Here is a 27,978-nt window from a genome sequence, read left to right on the forward strand (position 1 = left end):
TTGTTCCTTCATCTGAAAACCACTTACCCCTGCCTTTTGAAATCTTACCTTCTTTAAAAGCTCAATTCAAATGTCACTTTGTCCACTGAAGTGCGTAACAGCACACAGTAAAGTCTCCCTTCTCTCCTTTCTGGTTTTCTTTCACTTCAGGAGTATATATAGCACCTGGCTCATTCTGCCTCATCTCAACCAGAATGGGCCTCTCTCAACAAAGCACGTTCTCCTTGAGAGCAGGCCAAGTGCGCAGTCATGCCAACCCCACAATGCCTCATGCACAATAACGTTCAGGAAGGAGTGATCAGAAGTAGCATTTTAAGAAAATTATGTATGCAACTGTTTGCAGGATGGACAAATGCTGCATGACTGAAGAGAAGGAAGCCCTCGGAGATTCAGTTTCAAGCCCCAAGGTCTCTGCAGAACTGTGAGGGTTTTGCAGTAACCAGTGTGAACACGTGTGTGATCAGCGGCCACACCCCTGCCCCTTTTCCCCCATCTCTTGATGGCTTCCCGCCCTTCTTCCCCTTCAGCCTGGAGCATCCCTGTTCTCTGACCTACTCCTGAGCAAGACCTCTCAGGAAGACTTGGCATCTTCTTTACATTTGAGGGCACATATCTTCTAGTTATTTTATTTTCACTCTTACCCTTATTATAAATTATCAAGTGAAAAATATTTGTCCCCCAAGGTGAAGGAAACAATTTCACAGTGTGGTTTTTCTCAGTCCCTCGGCATCTTAGTCTATTTTTAACACACACACACACACACACACACACACACAAGGAAGAGGGAAAGGAGAAAGCAGAAGATGACAAGTAGAGCAGAGGGAGGAGGAAAATATTCACAGAGGGGGTAGGTGGAGAGAGAGGCAGGAAGACCCGTGACTGCTAAAAAGGAAAAACCCTTTCTGTGGCTTTCAAAGACCATATATACCAGTAATGAAAGCATGATAAATGACGGAAGTGGGAGATGGGGTTTTAACAAGACTGAAGAACAAGCCTGGGGCTGAGAGCTCATTCAGGGTGCTTTCACCAGAGCCAGAGACTGGGACAAAAGGTAAAGAGGCCCCTGGGCACCTGAGATGTGGAGCAGGGATGGGACAGTTGACAGAACTGTTCAGGTAAGGAAAGGCCCTGAGACGGTAAGGTGAGGTCCCTTTTTCTTGAAATGTCCTTTACCCTCAGAGGCCTGGGCCAGAGGCATCATTCGCACCAGCTGGGCCAGCGTGCCAGCTCCTCTCCCCCAGGCTGTCAGAGGTTTTCTCAAGTGGGCAAGGACCACACTGCATGTTCATGGAGGGGAATCCTGGTGAGGCCTCTGGAGTACCTGTACCTCCGGGCGACTTTCTTTTGTTCAGTGCTCATGCGTGATAAGTGACAAAGGGGCACTCTTATTAATAAAAAGGAGATGCTTACTAGAGGAAAGGTATGAGGTTTGAATCAGCTCTCCTCCGGACCCCTCAAAGCCTAGCCCAGGAAAAGCCAGTGGGCTGCATGGGGCTGGTGTTCCCGGGCAGCTGCATCCAGGGAGGTCTCTCCCTGCATACCAGGTGAAGCCTCAGCCTGACAGGGGAGGGTTCTTAACTCTGAACAAGAAAGAATTCTTGAGCAGCTCAGATGAACGTAGGTAAGGAAGTAATTCATTAAAGCCAGAATAGCAGCGAATGGCAGCTGCCTCGCAGGCAGCAAGAAGCAAGGAAGCTGAAGTAGGACAGAGTGGAGACCTGGGCTAAAGTCTAGAAAACAGAATGAAATAACGAAGTAACAAAGACACTTACCACTGGAAGAGCAGACCACAGAGACAAAACACAATAAGCTGAGCAATGATAATTTTTTATTTAAGGCAAAAAGTATACACTCAAAGAAAGAGGAGTGCTGGCAACCTCAGAGAGGAGGCACACTTAGGGCTTAGGACTGTCTTTTAAGGCTTTCAGGAATGGGGAAAAAGGGCGGGGTGGGGGTTGTTGCATGTAGGCTTGACTTGTGGTCTCATGATGTCTCTGGTGAGAGACATTAAGTTATTATCCACAGTCAGTCCTCTAGATAATTCTGTAAGATAAACTTAACACAAGGAATTTATTGATCCAGTTCCTCTCCAAGATAGTGGTTTCCCTCAAACACTGGGAACATATCAGTTAAGACTGTTTGCCCTGCCTTAAGATAGGTTATGTGCTGATTTACCAAAGAATATGTTAGAAATCTAACTTCTCAACTTGCTGCTTTTAAAATGGAATCTTAGGCTTAAGATGGAGTCCCTCCTGTTCTTACTATACTATTTATATCTCACCATTTTTCATCATAGGCAGGAAAAGTTAATCATTATGCTTGTCCCATGTCCCTGGTCATGTGAGACCCATCAGAGGTGAGTTCACATCCCAGATGTATGCTCTGGGGGTGACGCAAACAAGGGGAGGCTTCAGGCCACTGAAACCTTTTTAGCAGAGTAAACCTGGGAATTCCAGGGTGAAGAAAAGGAAGATAATGGCTTAGAAATAGTTTTCCCCAAGTTCCAGAGTTATGTACTTTAGAGGAAAGACCTGTCACCTAGGAATCAGGAGATCTGGTGGCCCCAGTTTTCCTAGTTGGAAAACGATGAGTCTGTTCTGCAGGGGTTCTTAACTGAGGATCCATGGATTCATTCATAGTTGTGAATTTGGGGGAAACATTATTACATCTTTACCTTCACCAGTCTCTAGTTGAAAGTTAGCATTTGCTTCAATTATGAATGTAGACAACAAACCACAACAGAATTTACCATCAGTATAAACCACAGATATTTTCAAATCTCCTTACAGTTGTTAAGAGTTTTCTCAAAATGTCATAAGCACTCATCATTACTATGAAATTAGGATAGTTATTAGGCTAATGTTAGTTCTAAAGCATGTATACTACTCTATTATATATTCTTATGTTTGTACAACCATGTGTACATAATTTGTTTCCTTTGTTAAACTATATTTTATTTTATTACATTTAAATGTTATTCTGAAAAGGGGATCTACAAGTGTCACCATATAACAAAGGGTCTGTGATGCATTTAATGTTAAGAAGCCCTGCTCCCATGTGTTGAGGGTATCAGAGCTGGAAGCCTGAGAAAGCAGACAAGTGCTCCAAGGGTCTCCTAAACCTAATTTTGTTTTACTTACAAATCCGGTTCTACTTTAAGGAGGTTGGGGTTGTGTCAACTGAAGAGATCCCATCTCTGGGCCTGGAGCATCTTTTCCAGTTTTGTGGGAGATTTGCAAGCAAAGGTACCTGTGGAGATAATTGCTAACCTTACAGCTCTTCAGAGAGGTTAGGTCTGGACTCTGGTAGCAGAGAGAATGGGAGAGTGAAAATAAAATAACTAGAAGACATGTGCCCTCAAATGTAAAGAAGATATTATCCCAACGGCGACAGTCCATACCCCCCAACAAACCTCGGGCACAGCTTCCACAGGTCATTACTTATCACAACATTCACATGAGGGAGCTTTAAACACAGGAAAAATGTGAGGCTATGCAAGGCTCAGAACGTGCCCAATATCACACGAGGCTTGGATTCGAATCCAGCATTCCAGGCGCCTCCACTTTAAAAGGTCAGTAAGAGGAGGGCGTTTACGGTCCGCCGGCTGCTATCTCGCTCTCCAGAGAGTACATAGGCCCTGGGCAGCCAGAGCAGGTTAGGAGCCCGAGGAAGGCTTTAAGGTGAGGAGGCCAACCTAATGTCCACCCGCATCCTTGACCGCTCCGGGGCTCGCCACGCTTTATGAGGGAGAGGAGACCTGGCCCTGACACGTGGGGGATCCAGCCTAACCTAGTCCACAGACTAACCCCCACCCCAACCTCCTCCCGCTGTTGGGGCCCAGATGCGGCCCTAGTATACCCTGCATCCAAGGACCTACCAGACCCGACTTTGCACCCCCCCACATCTCCAATATTAATTTAGCTTTTACCGGACTAGCCCGCGTGCCTAATCCCCCACCCCGGCTCAAGGGGCAAAGGCCTGGTTGAGGAACTGCAGGGAGGGTGGAAGCTCCCATTGGAAGGCAGCGCCCCCTAGCGGCCAGAGTGCAAAACTAGCGACGCCTGCTCTGCCGGGCCCTGCCTGAGTCAATCACACAAGGGTGCTCCTGCTACGACACCAAGGTCACCTATTCCAAGAGTATCCTTTCCCCATACCCCCACCTGCCTCCAGCCTTCCAGAATGGCGCGCCACAGACTTACACGCTCTGCTCCAGCTCAACCCTCGGCACGGCGAAGCCCAGCCACTCCTTGATCCGCGCCTGCGAGCGGGCCTGTCTGCCGCTTTCTTTTTGGAAACAGTTCCTACCCCACCCTGCCCCCGTCCCGCTGCGCCAGTCCCTCAGGAAACACATCTAGAGAAGGGACGTGACCTTGACATCTCACAGCTAGCTAGCTAGTGCAAAAGCCAGAACTGCAAGCCACATCTCCCCAGCCCCCCTCCCCACCTTACCTCACCGACGCACCCGTCAGCACCAGCTCCCCAAAGTAGACAGACATCTATCACGGCCTAATTCCAACTGCCATCTTGTAGCCTTTCCAGATCCCTCATTCAGAATTTCTCGTTCTTTAGTCCTTGGTATACTTATGACCTTATTATTTTCATCACAGCCCTCCTTGTGTTGCAACCTCTTCCGAATGGCTGGATAGGTGTGAAAAGAAGGAAAAGGAAATGAAACTCCAAGAGAAATATACACATCATTTGGGCGTTAGAATACTAGCTCTCCAATTTAGAAGCTGCGATTTTAAGCTAGTCACAAGGCCTCTGTAAGCCTCCATATGCTTAGTACAAATGACAGATTCTTATATAACCATAAGAGCTCAGTGTTCTTTAAGAAAAAAACACAATCATGTATGTGGATGTGCTTGGGACACTGTAAATTGCCTCAAATACGAGGAACCATAAAAATAATCATGGCTAACACTTACTAGGCTGTTTACTCTATGCCCGGGCACTATGCTGGCACTGTAGCATGTAGTTTACATAGACTGACTCATTTAACCTGTACTACACGGGGAAGATAATATTATCACCATTTCATAGATCAATACAATGATTTTTAAAGAGGTTAAGAAACTTGCCCAACATTACACAGCTAGTGTCAAAGGCAGATTATAGAAAGAATCAGAGCTCTGCCTTCTGTCAGCACTCACAAGGAGGTAATGAGAGGAGAAAGAAGGGTAGGGCTGGTTCCACTAAAACATAAGGTTGGGTAGCCAGAGAAGTACAAATACCAGTTACATGAAGTCACTGATACCTTTTCAATGTGAAGAATGCCAACTTCAGATCTGTGTTATTAGAGGTTTCATTGCTCAATATTTTGAAACAGGCAGCCTCATTTTACAGATGAGGAAACAGAGGCCAGAGATAAGACCAAGGAAGCAGAATCAAGAGTTGAATTAGTGTCTACCCAAGTTTTGTAGTTTTAGGAAAATTTAGAAAGAACTCCAGAGGAAAGGAATGCAAGTAGCCTTCCCTGAAAGGAGGAGATAAAATCTGTGAAGATTAAATGATTCAATACATGTAAAGTGCCTAACATGTATAGAATCGTCTAGTGTCCAACATTACAGTTGCTCTTTCCTTGTCCTCCATTTCATTTATTTTTTTTAAATTAGGGTATCATTGATATACACTCTTGTGCTCAGGTTTCACATGAGAAACATTGTAGTTACTACATTCCCCCTATTATTGAGTCCCCACAATATACCCCATTACAGTCACTGTCCATCAGCATAGTAAGATGCTATAGAGTCACTATTTGTCTTCTCTGTGCTACACTGCCTTCCCTGTGCCCCCTATACATTATGTGTGCTAATCATAATGCCCCTTAATCCCTTTGTCCCTACCTTCCCAACCATTCTCCCCAGTCCCTTTCCCTTTGGTAACTGTTAGTCCATTCTTGAGTTCTGTGAGTCTGCTCCTGTTTTGCTCCTTCAGTTTTTTCTTTGTTCTTATACTCCACAGATGAGTGAAATCATTTGATACTTGCTTTCTCCACCTGGTTTATTTCACTGAGCATAATACCCTCTAGTTCCATCCATGTTGCTGCTGCTAATGGTAGGATATTTTTTCTTCTTATCACTGAATAATATTCCATTGTGTATATGTACCACCTCTTCTTTATCAATTCATCTACTGATGGACACTCAGGTTGCTTCCATCTCTTGGCTATTGTAAATAGTCCTGCAATAAACATAGGAGTGTATATGTCTTTTTGAATCTGGAATCCTGTATTCTTAGGGTAAATTCCTAGGAGTGGAATTCCTGGGTCAAATGGTATTTCTATTTTGAGTTTTTTAAGGAACCTCCATACTGCTTTTCACAATGGTTGAACTAATTTACATCCCCACCAGCAGTGTAGGAGGGTTCCCCTTTCTCCACATTCTCACCAACATTTGCTGTTGTTTGTCTTTTGGATGTTGGCCATCCTAACTGCTGTGACGTGATATCTCACTGTGATTTTAATTTGCATTTCCCTGATAATTAGCGATGTGGAGCATCTTTTCATGTGCCTGTTGGCTATCTGACTTTCTTCTTTGGAGAAGTGTCTGTTCAGATCCTCCACCCATTTTTTAAATGGGTTATTTCTTTCGGTGTTGAAACATGTGAGCTCTTTCATATTTTCCATGTTAACCCCTAATTGAATAAATTGTTAACAAATATATTCTCCCACACTGCAGGACTCCTTTTTGTTCTACTGATGGTGTTCTTTGCTGTACAGAAGCTTTTTAGTTCAATATACTCCCACTTGTTCATTTTTCTTTTGTTTCCCTTGCCCAAGGAGATATGTTCATGAAAAAGTTGCTCATGTATACATTCAAGAGAGTTTTGCCTATGTTTTCCTCTAAGAGTTTTATGGTTTCATGCCTTACATTCAGGTCTTTGATCCATTTTGAGTTTACTTTTGTGTATGAGTTAGACAGTAATCAATTTCATTCTCTTACATGTAGCTGTCCAGTTTTACCAACACCAGCTGTAGAAGAGGCTGTCATTTCCCCACTGTATGTCCACGGCTCCTTTATCATATGTTAATTGGCCATATGTGTGTGGGTTTATATCTGGTCTCTTTATTCTGTTCCATTGGTGTATGTGTCTGTTCTTGCGCCAGTACCAAATTATCTCAATTACTGTGCTTTTGTAGTAGAGCTTGAAGTCAGGGAGCATAATCCCCAAGGCTTTATTCTTCTTTCTCAGGATTGCTTTGTCTATTCGGGGTCTTTTATAGTTCCATATGAATTTTAGAACTATTTGTTCTATTTTGTTGAAGAATGCTGTCGGTATTTTGATAGCTATTGCATTAAATCTGTAGATTGCTTTAGGCAGGATGACCAGTTTGATAATATTAATTCTTCCTACCCAAGAGCATGGGATGAATTTCCATTTATTAGTGTCCTCTTTAATTTCTCTTATAAGTGTCTTGTAATTTTCAGGATATAGGTCTTTCACTTTCTTGGTTAGGTTTATTCCTGGGTATTTTATTCTTTTTGATGCAACTGTGAATGGAATTGTTTTCCTAATTTCTCTTTCTGCTAGTTCATTGTTAGTGGATAGGAATGTAACAGATTTCTGTGTGTTAATTTTGTATCCTGCAACTTTGCTAAATTCAGACATTAGTTCTAGTAGTTTTGGGGTGGATTCTTTAGGGTTTTTTATGTACAATATCATGTCATCTGCAAACAGTGACAGTTTGACTTCTTCCTCACCAATCTGGATGCCTTTTATTTCTTTGCGTTGTCTGATTGCCATGGCTGGGACATCCAGTACTATGTTGAATAAAAGTAGGGAGAGTGGGCATCCTTGTCCTGTTCCTGATATTAGAGGAAAAGCTTTCAGCTTCTTGCTATTAAGTATGATGTTGACTGTGGGTTTGTCATACATGGTCTTTATTGTTGAGGTACTTGCCCTCTATATCCATTACATTGAGAGTTTTTATCATGAATGGGCCTTGAATTTTGTCAAATGCTTTTTCAGTATCTATGTAGATGATCATGTGATTTTTGTCCTTCTTTTTACTGATGTAGTGGATGATGTTAATGGATTTTCTAATGTTGTGCCATCCTTGCATCCCTGGGATGAACCCCACTTGGTCATGGTGTATGATCCTTTTGATATACTGTTGAATTCTGTTTGCTAATATTTTGTTGAGTATTTTTACATCTATGTTCATCAGGGATATTGGTCTGTAGTTTGCTTTCTTTGTGGTATCTTTGCCTGGTTTTGATATTAGAGTGATGCTGGCTTCATAGAATGAGTTTTGAAGTATTCCCTTCTCTTCTGTTTTTTGGAAAACTTTAAGAAGGATGGGTATTAGGTCTTCACTAAATGTCTGGTAAAATTCAGTGGTGAAGCCATCTGGTCCGGGAGTTCTGTTCTTGTGTAGTTTTTTGATTACCGATTCAATTTCATTGCTGGTAATTGGTCTGTTCAGATTTTCTGTTTCTTCCTGAGTCACTTTTGGAAGGCTGTATTTTTCTAGAAAGTTGTCCATTTCTTCTAGTTTACCCAGTTAACATATAATTTTTCATAATATTCTCTAATAATTCTTTGTATTTCTGTGGTGTCTGTAGTGATTTTTCCTTTCTCAGTTCTGGTTCTGTTTATGTGCGTAGACTCTCCTTTTCTCTTGATAAATCTGGCTAAGGTTTTATCTGTTTCATTTATTTTCTCAAAGAGACAGCTCTTGGTTTTTCGATTCTGTTGTTTTATTCTTTTCAATTTTATTTATTTCTTCTCTGATCTTTATTATGTCCCTTTTTCTACTGACTTCAGGCTTCATTTGTTCCAGTAAAGAGAGAGTACTAAGTAGAATAGTTACCAAGCAGGAAATAGAGAAAAATTATCAAGGCCTACCTTCCCTCCCTCAAAGCACAAGGCCCAGGAAGTATCACTAGAGAATTCATTCTACTAAACCTTTAAAAAAACAGGTTACTCCAATGCTATTGACATGATTCCTGAGCTTAAAAATGTTCCCAGATTCTTTTTATGAAGTAAGCAAAATATATATTCTAAAACCCAACAAAACTAACACCAAAAGTAAAAAAGAAATCAACCTTACTTGGGAATACTGAAGCCAAAATCTCAAAATATTATGGAACAGAATCCAGTAGCATATTAAAAGAATAATATACAAAGACCAAATGTTATTTTTGCTTATGTTTTTTAGGATCACAAGGATGCACCAATTTTAGGAAATCTATTAACACAGACCACCATAACAATGTATCTATAAAGAAAAATCATATGGCTGCCTTAGTTGATGTTTAAAAGGCAATTAAGAAAGCACTCAATATTCATTTTTGATATTTTTAAAATCCTTAATAGAAATGCATATTCCTTAATATTTTGTGCTGGTATAATACCTAATAAGGAAACAATAGAAGTGTCTCCAGATAAACTCAGAAAAAAGACAGGGATTCATTATCACCATAATTATTTGATATTTTCTGGAGATATTAGGCAACACAATTAGACAGGAAAAAGAAATCAGAGATATAAAAATAAAAAAGGAAGTAATTATCATTAACTACAAATAATATGATTCCATGCCTGGCAAATCCACAAGAGTCAACTGCAAAATTATTAAAAATGACAGAACTAAGAGAAGATAGATGGGTATGAAATTAATCTAAAACAATCAATAGTCTTTTATGTATGAACAACAGTGAAAAGTTAAAGATATAATGAATGATATAAAAGAAAAATGATATAAAGTTCAAAACATAAAAGATACTGTGGGAAAATGATATTTTCAAAGGTGACAAAAAATATAAAATACACAGAAATAAACAGCAAAAAATGGACAAGTCCTTAATAAGGAAAACTTCTAAACATGTCTGAGAGACACACACATCAAAGCACAAGACTTAAAAATGGAAAGGAATTATCATGATCTTTGATCAAACAATCTATGTCACAAAAATTTCAAGTCTAAGTTAAAATGTAAATGGAATATATCTCAATTAAAATATCGATAGGGCTTTTTCTTGCTGGTAGAAAATGGGAGGGGAAAGACTAGACAAGCTGATTATACAAATCAGACTGAAAAATAAAAAGGAAATTTTGAAAAGTTAAAGGGGAAGACTAAATATTAAAACATTCTAAATCTATAAAAAATGACATTTTAAAATAAAGTACTAACAAATCTACATATTATTTTCTAAGAATTAAAATATTAATCCAATTTGTCAGGCATGTACATAAACAGAATGAATATACAGAAATAGGTATGCTATACACAGCTATATATAATAAAGCATTTCAAGTCAATGATGAAAAGAAGTTTTACTCAACTAATGGTACTGAAATGACTGGTAGCTTGAAAAAATTAAGTTAAGTCTGTACCTCACATCTTCCACCAAAGTAAATTCTAGAAGGACAAAAATTTTAATGTAAAAAAATGAAAAAACAAAAGTACTAGAAGAAAACATGAGATAATTATTTCAATCTTGGAGCAGAGAAGCCTGGATAGAATGTCACAAAATCTAAACGCCATCAAAGTAAAAAAAAAAAAAAAAAAAGGTAAGTTTAACTATATAAAAATGAAAACAAAAAGATTTCTGCAAAACAAAACCACCTTAGGGAAAGACAAAAGGCAAACTTGAAAAATATTTCTACTTCCTATCACCAAAGATTTTTTAGTATTATAAAGAGCTCCTACATATCAGTCTAAACAAGCCGGTAGGAAAAAAAGCAAGCTCATAGAATAAGAAATGTTTCTTGAACATGTAAAAATGTGCTTAACCTTGGTATAAGAGAACAGGAAATGAAAACTACACTGAAACCATTTTTTACCTCTCAAATTAGCAAAATGTTATTGACATGAGTATGAGGAAACACTCTCATATATTGCTGGTGGAAAGATATATTGGTACAATTTCTGCGGTGGACAAAATTGCAACATTTCACAAAATAGCAAATGCATACACCTTTTGACCAGCAATACCACTTCTAGATAGTCATCATTTGCAAAATGATATATATATATAATGTTACTCACTGCAGTAAGGTTTTTTAAAAAAGTATCATTGATATACAATCTTATGATGGTTGCACATAAACAACACTGTGGTTTCAACATTCACCCATGTTATCAGGTCCTCACCTCCTCCATTGCTGTCACAGTCTATCAGTGTAGTAAGATGCTATAGAGGCATTACTTGTCCTCTCCATGCTGTATGGCCTCTCCCGTGACCTACCTATATTGTTATTACAAATCATAGTGCCCCTTATTCCCCTTCTCCCTCCCCAACATCCCTCCTTAACCCCTCCCCTTTGGTAACCACTAGTCCCTTCTTGGTGTCTGTGAGTTTGCTGTGAGTCATGTGTTCCTTCAGCTTTGCTTTTTTATACTCCACAAATGAGTAAAGTTATTTGGTATTTGTCTTTCCCCAACTGGCTAATTTCACTAAGCATAATACCATCTAGATCCACCCATGTTGCTGCAAATGGTAGGATTTATTTTCTTTTCATGGCTGAATAATATTTCATTGTGTATATGCACCATCTCTTCTTTATCCATTAATCTATTGATGGACATTTGGGTTGCTTCCACATCTTGACTATTGTAAATAGTGCAACAATAAACATAGAAATGCATGTGTCTTTTTGAATCAGGGATCTTGTTTTCTTCGGATAAATTCCTATGAGTGGAATTACTGGGTCAAATGGTATTTCTATTTTTAGTTTTTTAAAGAAAACCTTCATATTGCTTTCCACAATTGTTGAACCAATTTACATTCCCACCAACACTGTAGGAGGATTCTCCTTTCTCTGCATCCTTGCCAGTGTTTATTGTTTCTTGTCTTTTGGATGTTGGCCATCCTAACTGGTGTGAGGTGATAACTCATTGTGGTTCTAACTTGCATTTCCCTGATGATTAGCAATGTGGAGCATCTTTTCATGTGCCTGTTGGCCATCTGAATTTCTTCTTTGGAGAAGTGTTGTTCAGATCCTCCACCCACTTCTTAATTGGGTTATTTCTTCCTTAGCTGTTGAAGCATGTGCGCTCTTTCATATTTTGTGATAACCCCTTATTGGATAAATTGTTTGGGTTTTTTTGGCATCATTAATATACACTTACATGACCAATATTGTGGTTACTAGATTCCCATTATCAAGTCCCCACCACATACCCCATTACAGTCACTGTCCATCAGCATAGTAAGATGCTGTAGAATCACTACTTTTCTTCTCTGTGCTATACTGTCTTCCTCATGCCCCCCTTTATATTATGTGTGCTAATCATAATGCCCCGTTTTCCCCTTATCCTTCCCTCCCCATCCATCCTCCCCAGTCCCTTTCCCTTTGGTAACTGTTAGTCCATTCTTGGGTTCTGTGAGTCTGCTGCTGTTTTGTTCCCTCAGTTTTTGCTTTGTTCTTATACTCCACAGATGAGTGAAATCATTTGGTACTTGTCTTTCTCCACCTGGTTTATTTCACTGAGCATACCCTGTAGCTCCATCCATGTTTTTACAAATGGTAGGATATTTTTTCTTCTTATTGCTGAATAATATTTCACTGTGTATATGTACCACCTCTTCTTTATCCATTCATCTACTGATGGACACTCAGGTTGCTTCCATTTCTTGGCTATTGTAAATAGTCCTGCAATAAACATAGGGGTGAATATGTCTTTTTGAATCTGGAATCCTGTATTCTTAGGGTAAATTCCTAGGAGTGGAATTCCTGGGTCAAATGGTATTTCTATTCTGAGTTTTTAAAGGAACCTCCATACTCCTTTCCACAATGATTGAACTGATTTACATTCCCACCAGCAGTGTAGGAGGATTCCCCTTTCTCCGCATCCTTGCCAGCATTTGTTGTTTGTCTTTTGGATGTTGGCCATCCTAACTGCTGTGATGTGATGGCTCACTGTGGTTTTAATTTGCATTTCTCTGATGATTAGTGGTGTGGAGCATCTTTTCATGTGCCTGTTGGCTGTATGAATTTCTTCTTTGGAGAAGTATCTGTTCAGATCCTCCACCCATTTTTTAATTAGGTTATTTCTCTGTGTGCTGAAGCATGTGAGCTCTTTCATATTTTGCATGTTAACCCCTTATTGGATAAATTGTTAATGAATAAATTCTCCCATACTGTAGGACACCTTTTTGTTCTACTGACGGTGTCCTTTGCTGTACAGAAGCTTTTTTGTTTGATGTAGTCCCACTTGTTCATTTTTTACTTTGTTTCCCTTGCCTGAGGAGATGTGTTCAGGAAAAAGTTGCTCATGTTTACATTCAAGAGATTTTTGCCTATGTTTTCTTCTAAGAGTTTTATGGTTTCATGACTTATTCAGTTCTCTGATCCATTTTGAGTTTACTTTTGAGTATGGAGTTAGGCAATAGTCAAGTTTCATTCTCTTACATGTAGCTGTCCAGTTTTTCCAGCACCAGTTGTTGAAGAGGCTGTCTTTTCCCTACTGTATATCCATGGCTCCTTTATCATATATTAATTGACCATATATGTGTGGGTTTATATCTGGGCTCTCTATTCTGTTCCACTGAGCTATGGGTCTGTTCTTGTGTCAGTACCGAATTGTTTTGATTACTATGGCTTTGTAGTAGAGCTTAAAGTTGGAGAGCATAATCCCCCCAGCTGTGTTCTTCTTTCTCAGGGTTGCTTTGGCTATTCAGGTTCTTTTATGGTCTCATATGAATTTTATAATTATTTGTTCTAGTTCGTTGAAGAATGCTGTTGCTATTGTGACAGGGATTGCACTGCATCTGTAGATTGCTTTAGGCAGGATGGCCGTTTTGACAATATTGTCTTCCTATCCATGAGCATGGGATAGAGTTCCATTTATTGGTGTCTTCTTTAATTTCTCTCATGAGTGTCATAGCTTACAGAGTATAGGTCTTTCACGTTCCTGGTTAGGTTTTTTCCTAGGTATTTTATTCCTTTTGATGCAATTGTAAATGGAGTTGTTTTCCTGATTTCTCTTTCTGCTAATTAAGTGTTAGTATATGGGAATGAAACAGATTTCTATGTATTAATTTTGTATCCTGCAACTTTGCTGAATTCAGTTAATACTACTAATAGATTTTTGGTGGAGTCTTTAGGATTTTCTATGTATAATATCATGTCATCTGCAAACAGTGACAGTTTAGCTTCTTCCTTACCAATCTGGATGCCTTTTATTTCTTTGCGTTGTCTGATTGCTGTGGCTAGGACCTCCAGTACTATGGTGAATAAAAGTAGTGAGAGTGGATATCCTTGTCTTGTTCCTGATCTTACAGGAAATGCAGTAGGTTTTTGAAAAGGAAAAATTGGAAGCCTGTTGAGAGGAAGGGAGCAGTCCAAGATGGCAGCATAATAATCACTTCTTCCCAAGGACACACCAAATCTACAGGTACATATGGGACAATTCCATCTGAAAAGACCTGTGTACCAGCTGAAGAGGTCCTTCATAACAAATGGTAAAAGGACCACTGAGTTGGGTGAAAGAGGCAGACTCAGTCTTGCCAAAAACCCCACTCCCAGCATGAACACCCACAACTGGGAGGGATCTCACAAATCCAGAGCTTATTCCTGGGGAGCAAGGGGTTCATGCCCCACATCAACCACCCCAACTCCTGGGACCTATAATGGAGAGACGAGTCTCTGAAATGTCTGGCTTTGAAAACCAAGGGGCTCACATCCAGGAGACCTAAAGGGCCATAGGAAACTGAGATAATTCTCTTTAAGGGTTCACACACAGACTAACAGCACCAAAGCAGAAGTTTGAAAAGTGCCTAGACTTTATGTGAAGGCACTTCATTCGCCAATCTTAAAATGTGTACTGAAGCAGCAGGAGCCTATTAAAACTCTCTGGGGACAGAGGCACAGTTAGACACAACTCTTACACTCTCCCTCTGCCTTGACAGTGCTAGCAGACAAAGCCTGAACTTTCCACTCCATCACTAAAGCCGGAGGGTGTACACAGTCCACACAGGGAACACTCTGATTGTCTGGCTCTGATGGTCAGGGGGTCCGGTGTTCCTGGGTGCTACAGGGATGTAACAATCGAAGAGACAATTCTTGGCAAGGTACCACCACCGAAGGTGCTACACAGAGAGCAAACTGAAACACACCCTTAGCCTTTCTGTAAAAAGGTGTATTTACTTGTCTTGGAGGGGCTGACTTCAGGTTTGACACACATCTAGAAGCTATAGAGGTGCTCTCATGGAATGTAAGCCAGGGGCTGCCATCTTTACCATCTCCCTCAGCCTTGCTATAGCTCATCAGTTCCTCCCAGGAAGGAGCCTATACACTCATCTGAATTTTTACAGCTCTTACCCAGGGGACACCTACAGATCACCTGGTATGGAGGCTAGCAGGGTTTATGGTTGCAGTCCCACTGGACTGCATATATTTGTATACTTTAAAGACTGCTGCCTGAGGGTCTGGGTTCCAATCAGAAACTAATTGAGATGCTAATTGAAATCTCTCCCTTGGGAACACTGATAGGCATTGTCACACCCTCAACAACTGGGACTTATCAAGAGAAAATCAGGCTACTTAGACAAGCTACAAGACAAAAAGTCAAGAAACAAACAAGAGCTAGGACAGGGTTGGAAGATAAGTTCATTTCCTATACAAGGCCACTCCTGTAAGACAGACAGATAGCTGTTTGGCTAATACATAGAAACAAGTACAATGAGTCAAGAAAAATAAGGAAACAGAGGAATTTGTTACAAATTTAAAAAAAAGATAAACTCTCAAAAAAAATTAATGAACTGGAAATAAGTAACTTGTCTGATAAAGTGTTCAAAGTAATAGTCATAAAGATGCTCACCAAACTTGGGAGAGGGATGAATACAAGGAAAGCTTCAACAAAGAGATAGAAAATGTAAGAAAGTAGCAAAAAGAAGTCACAGAGCTACAGAATAAACTATAATTGTATTGGCATAAAAACAGAAAAAAAAGGGCAATGGAACAGAATATAGAGAACCCAGAAAATAAACCCAAATATATACGGTCAATTAACTTATGACATAGGAGCCAAGAATAAACAATGGGGAAAGTCTCTTCAAAAAATCACATTGGGAAAACTGGACAGCCACATGCAAAAGAATAAAACTAACTACTATCTGACACCATATACAAACATTAATTCAAAATGGATTTAAGACTTGAATGTAAGACCTGAAAGCATATAACCCCCAGAAGAAAACAGGCAGGAAGCTCCATGACAGTGATCTTGGTAATGATTTTTTTGCATCTGACCCCAAAAGCAAAAATATTCAAGTGGGATAACATCAAACTAAAAACTTCTAAAAACAGCAAAGGACTGAAAAGCTTCTGTACAGAAAAGGACACCATTAATAGAACAAAAAGGTATCCTACAGTATGGGAGAATATATTCATAAATGACAGATCTGACAAAGGGTTGACATCCAAAATATACAAAGAGCTCATGCACCTTAACAAACAAAAAGCAAGTACTCCAATTAAAAAATGGGCAGAGGAACTGAACAGACAGCTCTCCAAAGAAGAAATTCAGATGGCCAACAGACAACATGAAAAGATGCTCCACATCGCTAGTCATCAGAGAAATGCAAATTAAAACCACAATGAGATATCACCTCCACGAAAAGGATCACCACCATCCAAAAGACAAACAACAACAAATGTTGGTGACAATGTGGAGAAAGGGGAACCCTCCTACACTGCTGGTGGGAATGTAAATTAGTTCAATCATTGTGGAAAGCAGTATCGAGGTTCCTCGAAAAGCTCAAAATAGAAATACCATTTGACCCAGGAATTCCACTCCTTGGAATTTACCCTAAGAATACAGCAGCCCAGTTTGAAAAAGACAGATGCACCCCTATGTTTATCACAGCACTATTTACAATAGCCAAGAAATGGAAGCAACCTAAGTGTCCATCAGTACATGAATGGATAAAGAAGAGGTGGTACATATACACAATGGAATATTATTCAGCAATAAGAAAAAATAAATCCATTTGCAACAACATGGATGGGGCTAGAGGGTATTATGCTCAGTGAAATAAGCCAGGCGGAAAAAGACAAGTACCAAATGTTTTTACTCATCTGTAGAGTATAAGAACAAAGGAAAAACTGAAGGAACAAAACAGCAGCAGTATCACAGAACCCAAGAATGGACTAACAGTTACCAAAGGGAAAGGGACTGGGGAGGATGGGTGGGAAGGGAGGGATAAGGGGAAAATGGGGCATTATGATTAGCACATGTGATGTGGGGGGGAGGACATGGGGAAGGCAGTATATACAGAGAAGACAAGTAGTGACTCTATAGCATCTTACTACACTGATGGACAGTAATGGGGTATATGTGGGGGGGACATGATAATAGGGGGAGTCTAGTAACCATAATGTTGTTCAAGTAATTGTACATTAACAATATCAAAATTAAAAAGGAAAACAGCAAAGGAAACCATCTACAAAATGAAAAGGCAATCTCCTGAATAGGAAAAAAATGTTTGCAAACCATCTCTGTCTCTGATAAGGGGTGTGGGTAAAATTGTAACATTTCCAGAATATCTCGCCTGGCTTTAGTGCATCTGCATATCTTCAGGGGTGGAGAGAAATTCATCTCCCATGTCAGTGGGTAATTTATCTGGGCAACCAAGGGTGTGTCTGAACCTGAGAGTTTAAAGTGAGGGGCTGGCTTGCTTGCTGGTTTTGCTTCTTCCAGAGCAGAGACAGAGATGGTCCCAGTCTAGTTCATAGGTGAAGAGGAGGGCTGGTTTTGCTTCTGCTAGAGCAGAAAGAGAGAAGGCCCAGGATTGAAGTTTGTAAGCAATAAATGGATTTTAAACTTTCTCTCTCTCTTTGGCTGATTACAGTTTTTAGAGGTATTTTACCCGGGATTTCCTCTCCCTGGACTTACAAGGGGTTAATATCCAAAATACATAAAAATCCATACAACACAACAGCAAAAAAGCAAGCACTCCAATTATAAAATGGGCAGATCTTAATACACATCTTTCCAAAGAAGACATACAGATGGCAAACAAGTACATGAAAGGATGCTCACCACCACTAATCATCAAAGAAATATAAATCAAAACCACAGTGAGGTATCACATTCTACCTCTTAGAATGGCTATTATCAAGAAGAAAAGAAATGGAAAGTGTTGCCGAGGATGTGGAGAAAAGTAAATGAACCCTTGTGAACTGTTGATAGGAATATAAATTGGTGCAATCATTATGGAAAACAGTATTGAAGTTCCTCAAGAAATTAAAAATAGAACTTCCATATGATCCAGCAATTCCACTATGGGTTATTTATCTGAAGAAAATGAAGATGCTAGTTTGAAAAGATGTATGCACCCTAGTATTCATTGCAACATTATTTACAATAGCCAAGACATGGAAACAACCTACATGTCCATCAGTGGATGAATGGATAAAAGATGTGAGATACACACACACACACAAAAATGGTATTATTCAGCTATAAAATGAAATCTTGCCATTTGTCACAACATGGATAGAACTTCAGGGTATTTACGCTAAATGAAGTCAAAGACAAATACTGTATGATCTCACATGTGGAACTAAAAAAACACTACAAGTAAACAAACAAAACTCATGGATACAGAGAACAGAGGGGTGGTTGCCAGAGTGTGGGGAGGTTGGGGTTTGGGCAAAATGAGTGAAGAAGGTAGGAGGTACAGAGTTCCAGTTGTTAGATGAACAGGTCAAGAGGATGTAGTGTGCAGCATGGTGACTATAGTTAATAGTATTGTAGTGCACATTTGAAGATTGCGGGGAGAGTAGAACTTGAAGTTTCTCAGGAAAGATAAAAGACTATTCTAACTTTTTATGATGATGGATGACTAGACTTACTGTGGTGATTATTTTGCAGTGTATATAAATGTCAAATCATTGTTATAAATCTGAAACTAATATGTCAATTATACCTCAATAAAAAAATCAGAAAATTGAAATACCTGCTAATAGGAATCTATGTGAATAAATTCACATTATGAATACTGTGCATTTTTTTTTGGCAGAAGAACATTGCGCTTATTTGCACATGACATTATCATCTATATAAAGAATCTGATGGAATTTACAAAAAGCTACTTGAACTCGTAAGTGAGTTTGGCAAAGTTGAAAGACACAAGATCAATATACAAAAATCAATTATACTTATGTATGCCAGTAACGTACAAATGGAAGCTGAAATTATTTTTTTAAATGCTCTTTACAACTGCATCAAAAAAAAGGGAACCATGTTAACAAATTATATGCAAGATCTGTATACTGACAAGTACAAATCATTACAAGAGAAACTAAGAAAACCCAAATAAATAGAACAATATACCTTGTTCATGGGTCAGAAGACTCAGTATTGTTAAGATATCAGTTTTCTCCAGATTGACCTGCAGATTCATACAAATCAAAATCTCAGTGAAGTTTTGTGGATGAAATTAACAATATGAACCTAAAATTCATATGGAAATGCAAATGACATAGAATAGCCAAAACAACTTTGAAAAAATAAAGTTGGGCAGCTAATACTATCTGATTTCAAGTCTTAGTCTAAAACTATAGTAAACAAGGTATTGTGGTATTGGTGAGAAAATAGACTAACACACGAATGAACTAGAATATAGAAATAGACCCACACATACACGCACAACTACTTTTTTTAAATTAAGTGTATGCCACAGTGGTTCAACTGTCCCCTTCTCCCTTTCCCCCTCCCCTGCCCTCTACCCTCCCCCTTGGTAACCACCATGCAGCAATTTTTACAGAGGGAAAGTTCTTTATGTACTGATATGGAATGGTCTCCAGGAATGGTAAGTGGAAAAAGCAAAATGTAGAACAGAGTGTATTGTATGCTATCATTCACTACTGTTATTTTTTTTAAAGGAAAAATATGGAACTGCTTACGTATATGCATAGAATATCTCTAGAAGGATATTCCACAACAATAAGGCAACATCGACTTACTCTAGGAAAAGAGTCACAGGGGGTGGGAGTAGGAAGGAAACTTAACTGTATACCTCTCCTTAGTCTTAGTTTTGAACCCTGTGAATGTAATTATCTACCCAAAAAGTTATAAACTACAAAACTATTTAAATTTATTTTTAAACACCTACACATACACAGGATTTTTAATTTAAAAAAGTATTTATTTTATATACATAGCTCTGCAATTTGCCTTTTTTAACATAACAGCATATCATGGACATCCCCTTTCAGGCCCCTATTCATAGAACTAACTCATTCTTCATCATAATATGTAACATTCTACTGTACAAATGAATCAAAATCTGTTCAGTCATTTTCCTAATGATGAAAATTTAGGTGTTCTCTTGGTTTTGATTTTTATTCATTTTGGGTTTTTTGACAGGTAGATAATTTTTCTTAGCTGGAATTATAAGATATAAAACAAAAAACTATATAATATTGGAAGAAAATTATAACTTTAGCCTGAGGGAAACTTTCTTAAGCAATATAGAAAACACAGGTAGTGAATTACAAGAGAAGATATGTGTATTGTATTTAACTAATAAATACAATTGTATATTTTCCTCATGGGAAAAAACAAAAGAGCCAAGAGAAAAACAATAAACTGGGAGAAAACACTGTTAAAATAGAAAAGAGAAGGCAACAGGTTAGTATATAGAGAAAGCTCCTAAAAGTTAATTTTTTTAAAGTGCAAATATACTAGGCAATTCATAGAAGAGGAAATATGAATGACAACCATATGAAGAGATGCTCACTCTCAATAGTCATGGGAATACAAAATAAAAAAACAGCAAGATCTTATTTTTCATGCATCAGATTGGCAAAAATTTAAAAGACAGATAATGGTGCTTGGCAAGTGCATAAAGAAATGTACACTATGAAGCATTCTTGCTCAATATCTGAATCTCAACCATCTTTTCAGAGAGCAATCTGATAATACATGGTAGAAAAAAATTTTTAATGTTCATATTCTTTGACCCAGCAATTCAATTTAGAAAAAAATAATCTGGAAATATAGTCTTTAGTGTCTCCCTATGTCTCTTCTTTCTTTTCCTCTCTTCTCGCTAGTACATCTCAGTAGACTGTCTCATTTCCCAAACATCTGGACTCTCATGTCCAAGCCTTCCACCACATCCAACAGACTCTTAGCCAACCAAAGCTAGTGCCTGCAATGCAGGGATGATCTTGGAAACCTGGAAGGCCTTGTCTAGGAGTCTCTGTGTGCTTTCAGGAAAGTGAGGCCAAGGACTTCAGCAGAACCAACATTTGCTTCAAGTTCCTGGTGTTTCTAACAATGTGCAGGATGCTGATGGCACCTGGTAGAGGCTGCTTTGCCATAGCCATTCTGCTGGCAATCGTGGACATCCAGCTTGGTGGTAAGGACAACCCAACCCCACATCCCCAGAGCAGACAGCCATCAGAGAGAATCCTAGACTCACAAAGAGGGATAGAGCACATGATTTACTTATTTGTTTGTTTGTTTGTTCTGGCTCTGCAGAAGAAAAGGACCCACTATTCTTGACACTAATCAAGAGTGCTAAGAAATACAGTTTCTCTTTTTTTGTTAGTTATCTTTCCATCAGACACTGTGCTTCTTCTGGGCAGCAAAGAGCCTGGTAATCAAAGAGCCTGACCCTCAATCTAAGATTTCTTCAAGTTCTTAAATGTACTGTAAGTTTGAAATACAAGTTTGTGATCCAGACACAGTATTTGTCAACTTTACCAACCCATTTAACCACTCTGTGCCTCAGTTTATCTATCAAATGGGAACATCAATACCTGTCTCTGGGGCTAAACCAATGATTACATGTACACAAAGCACTTTAATAAAGGTCCTGTGGAAGTTTCAGTTGAAGAACAGAAATAAAATAAGAACTATTTCCAAGTCAATGAGTAATTGGACCTCCCTCCAATATGGGTATAACCTACATACAGACTACTATTCTAAGAGGATGGTATTTGATGCCCATGGGGCAGCCCTTGTCTCTGCTTAAGCATTCATATATGAGTGAGTTTAGTTTACCATGTATACTTGGCCTTCCATGGCTAATTCTATCCTTCCCATTTCAGGATGCATGCACATCCTCAGCTCAACTTCCCAAGAAGGAAAGAGACTAAGCTTGATCTGTACTGTGTGGCACACGAAAGAAGAGGTTGAGGGGATTATAGTGTTTTTGTGCAAGGACAGGTTTTGGGACTGCTCCCCTGAGACAAGCTTGGAGCAACTGAGACTTACACGGGATCCTGGGAGAGATGGTGCCAGTCAAAGACCATCTCAGTTGGTGTTCACCATAGACCAAGCCACGCCATTGGACAGCGGGAACTACCAGTGTTGTGCAAGAAGCCAGAAGCCAGATATCCGCCTGCAGGGCCATATTTTCACCGTTTTAGTCACAGGTGAGCTCCTGATATCCCTAATACCACCAGGTGAGACAGTAAGCAGGATCAAATGCTGGTGACAGAAGCAGTTATTTCAGGTCCTGAATAGGCAGTCTTCTGGGGGAAAAGTCCTGCCCATTACTCAATCCGATTTTCCCCATCACTCCCACTGACAAATGCTGCCTTTCCTCAAAGCAAGGATACAAAGGTAACCTCAATTCATCTTTAAAGTTTTAAAATCACACTGAGGTAGCTATCCCATTTTTATTGACACTGAAAGTGATTAACAAGGAGGTAAAACAACTTGTCTAATGCCACTCACAGACCAATGCCAGCAAAATCAGATAGAGGTCTGCAGGTTAGGCCTTCTGATTCCCAACTCAGAGCTCTCTCAGAGATGTGGCTATATTTCTAAATACAGGCACTGAGCTGGGACAGAGAGATGAATTGAGGTAAAATGGATAGTTGTCTAAAAGAGGATTTAATTGTAAGAAACAGAAACCCATTCAGGTAGCCACAGATTAAGGAGGAAAAATAGTACGGCAAGAAGCATAACTGGCCCTCGTGAGTTTGTTTCTGGAATCAGAAACCAGAAAGTCAACAGAACCCAAACAGTTAGTCTTACTTTCTCTGGGGCAGCAAAGCCTCTCATCTCTCCACATTTCCTTCACTTTGTGCATGCTCCCCTGGTGTTATTACTTTGGCACAGCCTAAATATGGTCTCTCCAGCTTCAGCTTTCTATATATGACTTCCCTATGTGCCTAGCAGAAAGCCTCCTTGTTTCCATATTCCTAGACAAAGGAGCAAGCCTTCAATCTGAAAATATGTTCTACCTAGAATTCTATACCCAACCAAAATACCAATCAAATGTGATGCAAGAATAAAGCTACTGTCAGACATGCAATGACTCAAATATTTTTTGCCTTTCATGTTATCTTTCTCAAGAAGCTACCAGAGGACATGCTTCAGTAAAATAAGAAAGTGAATCAGTAGAGTGGATAAAATGGGATTCAGGAAACAAAGACTCTAATAGAAGAAAGGAAATAAGGAAATTCTAGAATGAAAAAGGGCTCAAAGGGCAATTATTCCAGAAGAGAGGAGGGATAGTGCTCTAGATCTCTAGGGGCTAAAAACAGAATTCAAATATCATCTTTCTGAAGGCTTATGACAGATCTGACAAAGGATTAAAGATATGGATATGGAAAACTGCCTGCTTAAAAAAAAAAATTCAGGTGATCATTATTATTTCCAGGGAAAACACCAAGTTTTACAAAAGGAAAGTTTCTAAATTTCCCTCATCTTCTCTAACATTAAGTCAATAGATGATGTCTAAACTTTGTCATCAGTAAGTGGTAATATGAGCAAATTATTCAGGAATATGATAAAATACCTGAGTTGACAGTGGTTTTCCTGGGAAATATGCAACCTAGGATAAAAGAATACTGCTATCATTCTTAATGAACCTTCAAATACTATCTTACTTTTTAAGAAAAAAATACAAATTATGTTCCACACACACAAAAAAATAAAAAATCTAGCTAAGGGCCTTTTAACAAATGTTTTCAACATCTCCTATGGTTAGTGGCTATTTCAAATGTTCTACTTCAGTCTAGGCTGATTTGTATTTTCTTACTTGCTTTTTCGTGTCTTCCCATCTGACCTAGCTTCAGCATTCAGCACTTTCAGTCTCTCTTTTATTAAACTCTCATCTCTGTTGGCTTCTCTGACTCTTTACTCCTTTGGCTTTTCTCTTCTTCTCTGCCTCTATTTCCTCCTACCTCTCAAATATGAGAATTGATTACCCAAGACTCACTCCTCATCCCCTCAATATTTTCTCTCTTCTGTCTCTCCCCAGTTCCCATCCACCCTCCTGATTTAAACCTGCACCCCCTTGCACTTGACCCATTGATCAACTTCTCCAGCTCTCACCTCTTTCCTAAGTTTCAATTAAACATTCCCACTTACAACTGGACTCCTAGCTCCTGAATGCCTTACCATCTCCTCAAACTCAAAGTCAAACTTATCCTCCTGATAACTTCTATCCATGATTTACAATTAAAACCTTGGTTCCTTTTTCTCTTTCCCATCCAATCAGTTTTAAAGTATCATTCATTCTTGCTCACATTCATTCCTTTCTTTCCAAAGGTGTATTCCAGGTCTTCATTACACTTAAAATATTCTAATGGTCTCCTAACTGGTAAGCCTCTTGAGATCCAACCATGTCTTATTCTTTTTTGTATCTCCTACACCTACCTCAGGGTCTGGCACTGACCTGCTGCTTGATAAATGATCCATCAACTCTAAATACTCTGCTTCCAAACTGCTACAGACATCTTTTTAAAATGCCAATTTGTACATGCCAAACCACTACTCAAGAGTTTTAATGGTTTTTAACTGTCTACGGGACAAAGTTTAAATTACTTTAGCCTGGCATTGGAAGGTCTATAAAATTTCATTCTACTTATGTGGATAATCCATCCCAATTAATCTAAGGGAAACTCCTCTTCCATTCATCTAACTATGACTGTGCATCCAGACATAGCACTAAGCCTTAGAGAATATAATGGTGGGGGGCGTCTTAAAACAAAGCTCCTTATAATCTAGTGTTCATGTTCTAATACACCCAAAGCATTTCTAGTTGAGATGGTTCTCCCTAATATAGAATACCTTTCTCATCCTATCAGGATATTTAAATATAAGAGTCAGCACATATGGATGCTTAGAAAATGTGAACATGTTCCTTCTGGAGGGTGAAACTAGTAAGGCCAAACAGGTAACAGATAATATCAATAACCAATGTCTACCACTCAGAGTGCTTACTGGAGTGCTTACTGTGTGCCAGGCATTGTGCTAAGTGATATTTTGATTATTTCACTTAATCTTCATGGCCTTTTGAGGTAGGTACTATTATTGTTACTCAAGCTCAAAGGTAATTTGTGTAAGTGCAGTTACACTCAGCTACTAAATGGTGTTTAAAAATTCAGATGTATTCCAAAGTCCAGGGTTTTAACTTAGACCAAACTGCTGGACCCAATCCAGAAGATGGACACCCAAGTCCAAGGTGACTAAGCTACTTTAGCTGTCTCTCTAGCAAGACTGAGTCCCTAAACTCTAAAGGTAGGTAAGGCCTATTTGCAAACTGAAATAAACTCTATAAACAGGTAGGCCTATTTGCATCCCCAGTGTGACACACAGATTCTATACTTATTTATTGCTGCTTAAGAACATCATCATCACCCACAAATGTTAAAAAAAATATTTATTTGGGCAATGAATTATGCTGAGGTATCCCTGGAGATCAAAAAGAAAATGTCCTGAGATAATGCAAAAGGAGGTATTAATGCTAAAACCCTCCCCTGATCCATGGATTCTCTTTTGAACCAGAGACAGGAAACTACACAGTGACAGTGATGGGACTGAAACACCCCAAGTTCAGCCACAGTAAAGGTGCTCTCAATTTAGGCTTCCTGCCAGAAAAGATCTCAGTGATGCTGGTCACCAGCTTGGTAGCCCTTCAAGGTATGTTCAAAAGAGCCTTAATCATCCCAAGCAATGAAGGTGCTATACCTTTGACATCTTGGTTATTCTCCAGGAAAGGGGTGGAAAAGCCCAGATGGGAAGGGGAAAAGCTAATGGTCCTGGTGAGCCATAGGAAAACATCAAACAAATGTGAGGGAAAAATTGGTCCAAAGGGACCAAACACATTACTCATGAGGGAAAGTTGGATGAATCATATGTTCCATTAGACAGGTCAGACCTATTAGGAAAGTAAGCCTCTGAGACAGGGAAGTAAATACAGCCTTCTCTACTCACTGGATGACCAGAGGGCTACAAGTTGAGGCAACAGATGTTTGCCGGTTATGTGAAAATGAACAAGACAAGAGACAAACTTGGTCTTGAGGTGGGTTTTAAACAATGTAGCTCCTCAACAAAGGCTGAGAACCAGATTAAGTATATTAAATACTTGTAGCTGAGTCCTCTGAGTATTCATCAATATAGATCAAGGTTTTCCTTCTAAGAGACTGGAACTTGCAATGATTTGCCATTATGTTTTTGCATAATCAATAACTGATGCATATTTTTTTGCTTCTCCTTGGCACTTAATTCCATTTCATTGAGGCTTTCTGCTAATCAATAACTAGCACTGTTGAGTGCTACCAGAATGAAAGTGCAGGGACTTTGTCTTGTTTACCCCAACAAAAAGACAGTACCAGGTACACAGTAGGCTCTTAATATATGTTTAAAGATTTGTGTAATGAGTAAGACTTTACATATAGTGATTTCTAACCTCACACAAGCATTCCAAGCAAATATTCTCTCATTACTCGTCAGGAAACGAGTGCAAAGAAGTTAACACTGCCCCAGTCCACCAGGAATTAACACAGGACCTTCTCACTCTAAAACTGCGTTCTCAGTAACTACCTACTATTCACTAAGCACCTTCTCTCTCCACTCCTTCAGCACCCTCCCCATTCTAAGACTGCCTCCTTCCACTTTCAGGACCACCTAACATTCCCTATTTCAGCCCCTTATCTGCAAACAATTTAAAACAGAATCCTTATCTGTGATCCTTAAGACCTGCCAAATTAAACCAAATGCCAGTGTTTAGGAGGAAACTGTTGAGTCATCAAGGTGTCTGACCCTTGAGATATTCTTTACTGAATCTAAATCCCCTCATATAGTTAGGCTTCTCTGTTAAATTTTATTTCTTCGTACAGAATAAGAACTCTGAAGACCAGAGGAAATTGAATCTAAGTCACACAATCTACTACCACTTACTACCTTTGACTCCCACGTTATGCTAGAGCAGAATTATGTTAAGCTCTTTTTCCCTTTCTCAACCAGGTGAGATCTTTTTGATAGTTCATTTTCTTTCTCCTCCTACTCAAGGTTTAGGAGAATTATGGAAGATGTAGTGTCCAGTAGAAAAGTATGTTTTTTCAGGCCCAGATCAACTTCTCACATGTGACAAAAAGAATGAGGTAGTTTTCTGGATCCATTTCCCTCAGAGCTCATGAAACTAATTTCAGTGAATATCTGCCCTACCATCATGCCAACCATTCAGTGCTATACATGGAAAATCAACCTTGAACCTCTGTAGTGGCATCTATTTTTTCTTTGACTGTGCTACTTTCCAGCAAAGAGAGATAGATCAAAGGTTGATTCCTCCCCACTTCCACCATAAGTTAGATTTGCCAAATCTTCCAAGACCCAACACATATATTACATTCCTTCCTTCTTTCCTTTTCCATACCCTCTCTAGTCATGAGGACTTATCAACACATATCCCGGATGAATTTCATCAAGTATTTTGTTGATTGCTACTCTAGGTTGTGTGACAATAATACAAGCTTTCCTTTTTCTTTCCATAGTTTTATGAGCCTTGTCCCAGAAGAAACTTCAAAATTTACAGCAAGATAAATCTCACTCTCTTTAGCTTGGTATCTTTCACATTACAATATGCACAAAGAAGAAAACAGTCACTGGAGAAAAGATGTTAAAGATGCCAAGCATCTGGGAAAAGACAAGGTGGGGTAAATGAATGTATACTTTGACCTGCCCTCCTCATTGCCAGAGCAAACCTGCCTCTCTTCCCACTTCAGCCAACAGCAAATAAAAAGAAAAGCTTTCACAAAAGTGGCTGGTTTACAGTTCTC

The 27,978-nt window shown here is 39.1% G+C and overlaps 1 protein-coding gene across 3 annotated transcripts; it reads left to right on the plus strand.

Moving 5' to 3' along the window:
- The first annotated feature begins 868 nt into the window (after positions 1-868).
- Positions 869-27,967, plus strand: CD160 (CD160 molecule). 3 transcript variants are annotated; one of them, XM_017644892.3, is made up of 5 exons: positions 875-1,115; positions 21,173-21,317; positions 22,012-22,338; positions 25,706-25,840; positions 27,694-27,967. In XM_017644892.3, exons 1-5 carry the CDS (start codon positions 1,077-1,079, stop codon positions 27,699-27,701), a joined length of 654 nt encoding a protein of 217 aa, XP_017500381.1. In that variant the 5' UTR covers positions 875-1,076; the 3' UTR covers positions 27,702-27,967. The 3 variants fall into 3 exon arrangements, with proteins under 3 accessions (XP_017500377.1, XP_017500379.1, XP_017500381.1); XM_017644888.3 differs by having other exon boundaries at positions 869-1,115; positions 25,706-27,967; XM_017644890.3 differs by having other exon boundaries at positions 869-1,051; positions 25,706-27,967.
- Positions 27,968-27,978: the final 11 nt, after the last annotated feature.

The sequence above is a fragment of the Manis javanica genome, chromosome 4 (assembly GCF_040802235.1).
Source record: "Manis javanica isolate MJ-LG chromosome 4, MJ_LKY, whole genome shotgun sequence".
Lineage (NCBI taxonomy): Eukaryota > Metazoa > Chordata > Mammalia > Pholidota > Manidae > Manis > Manis javanica.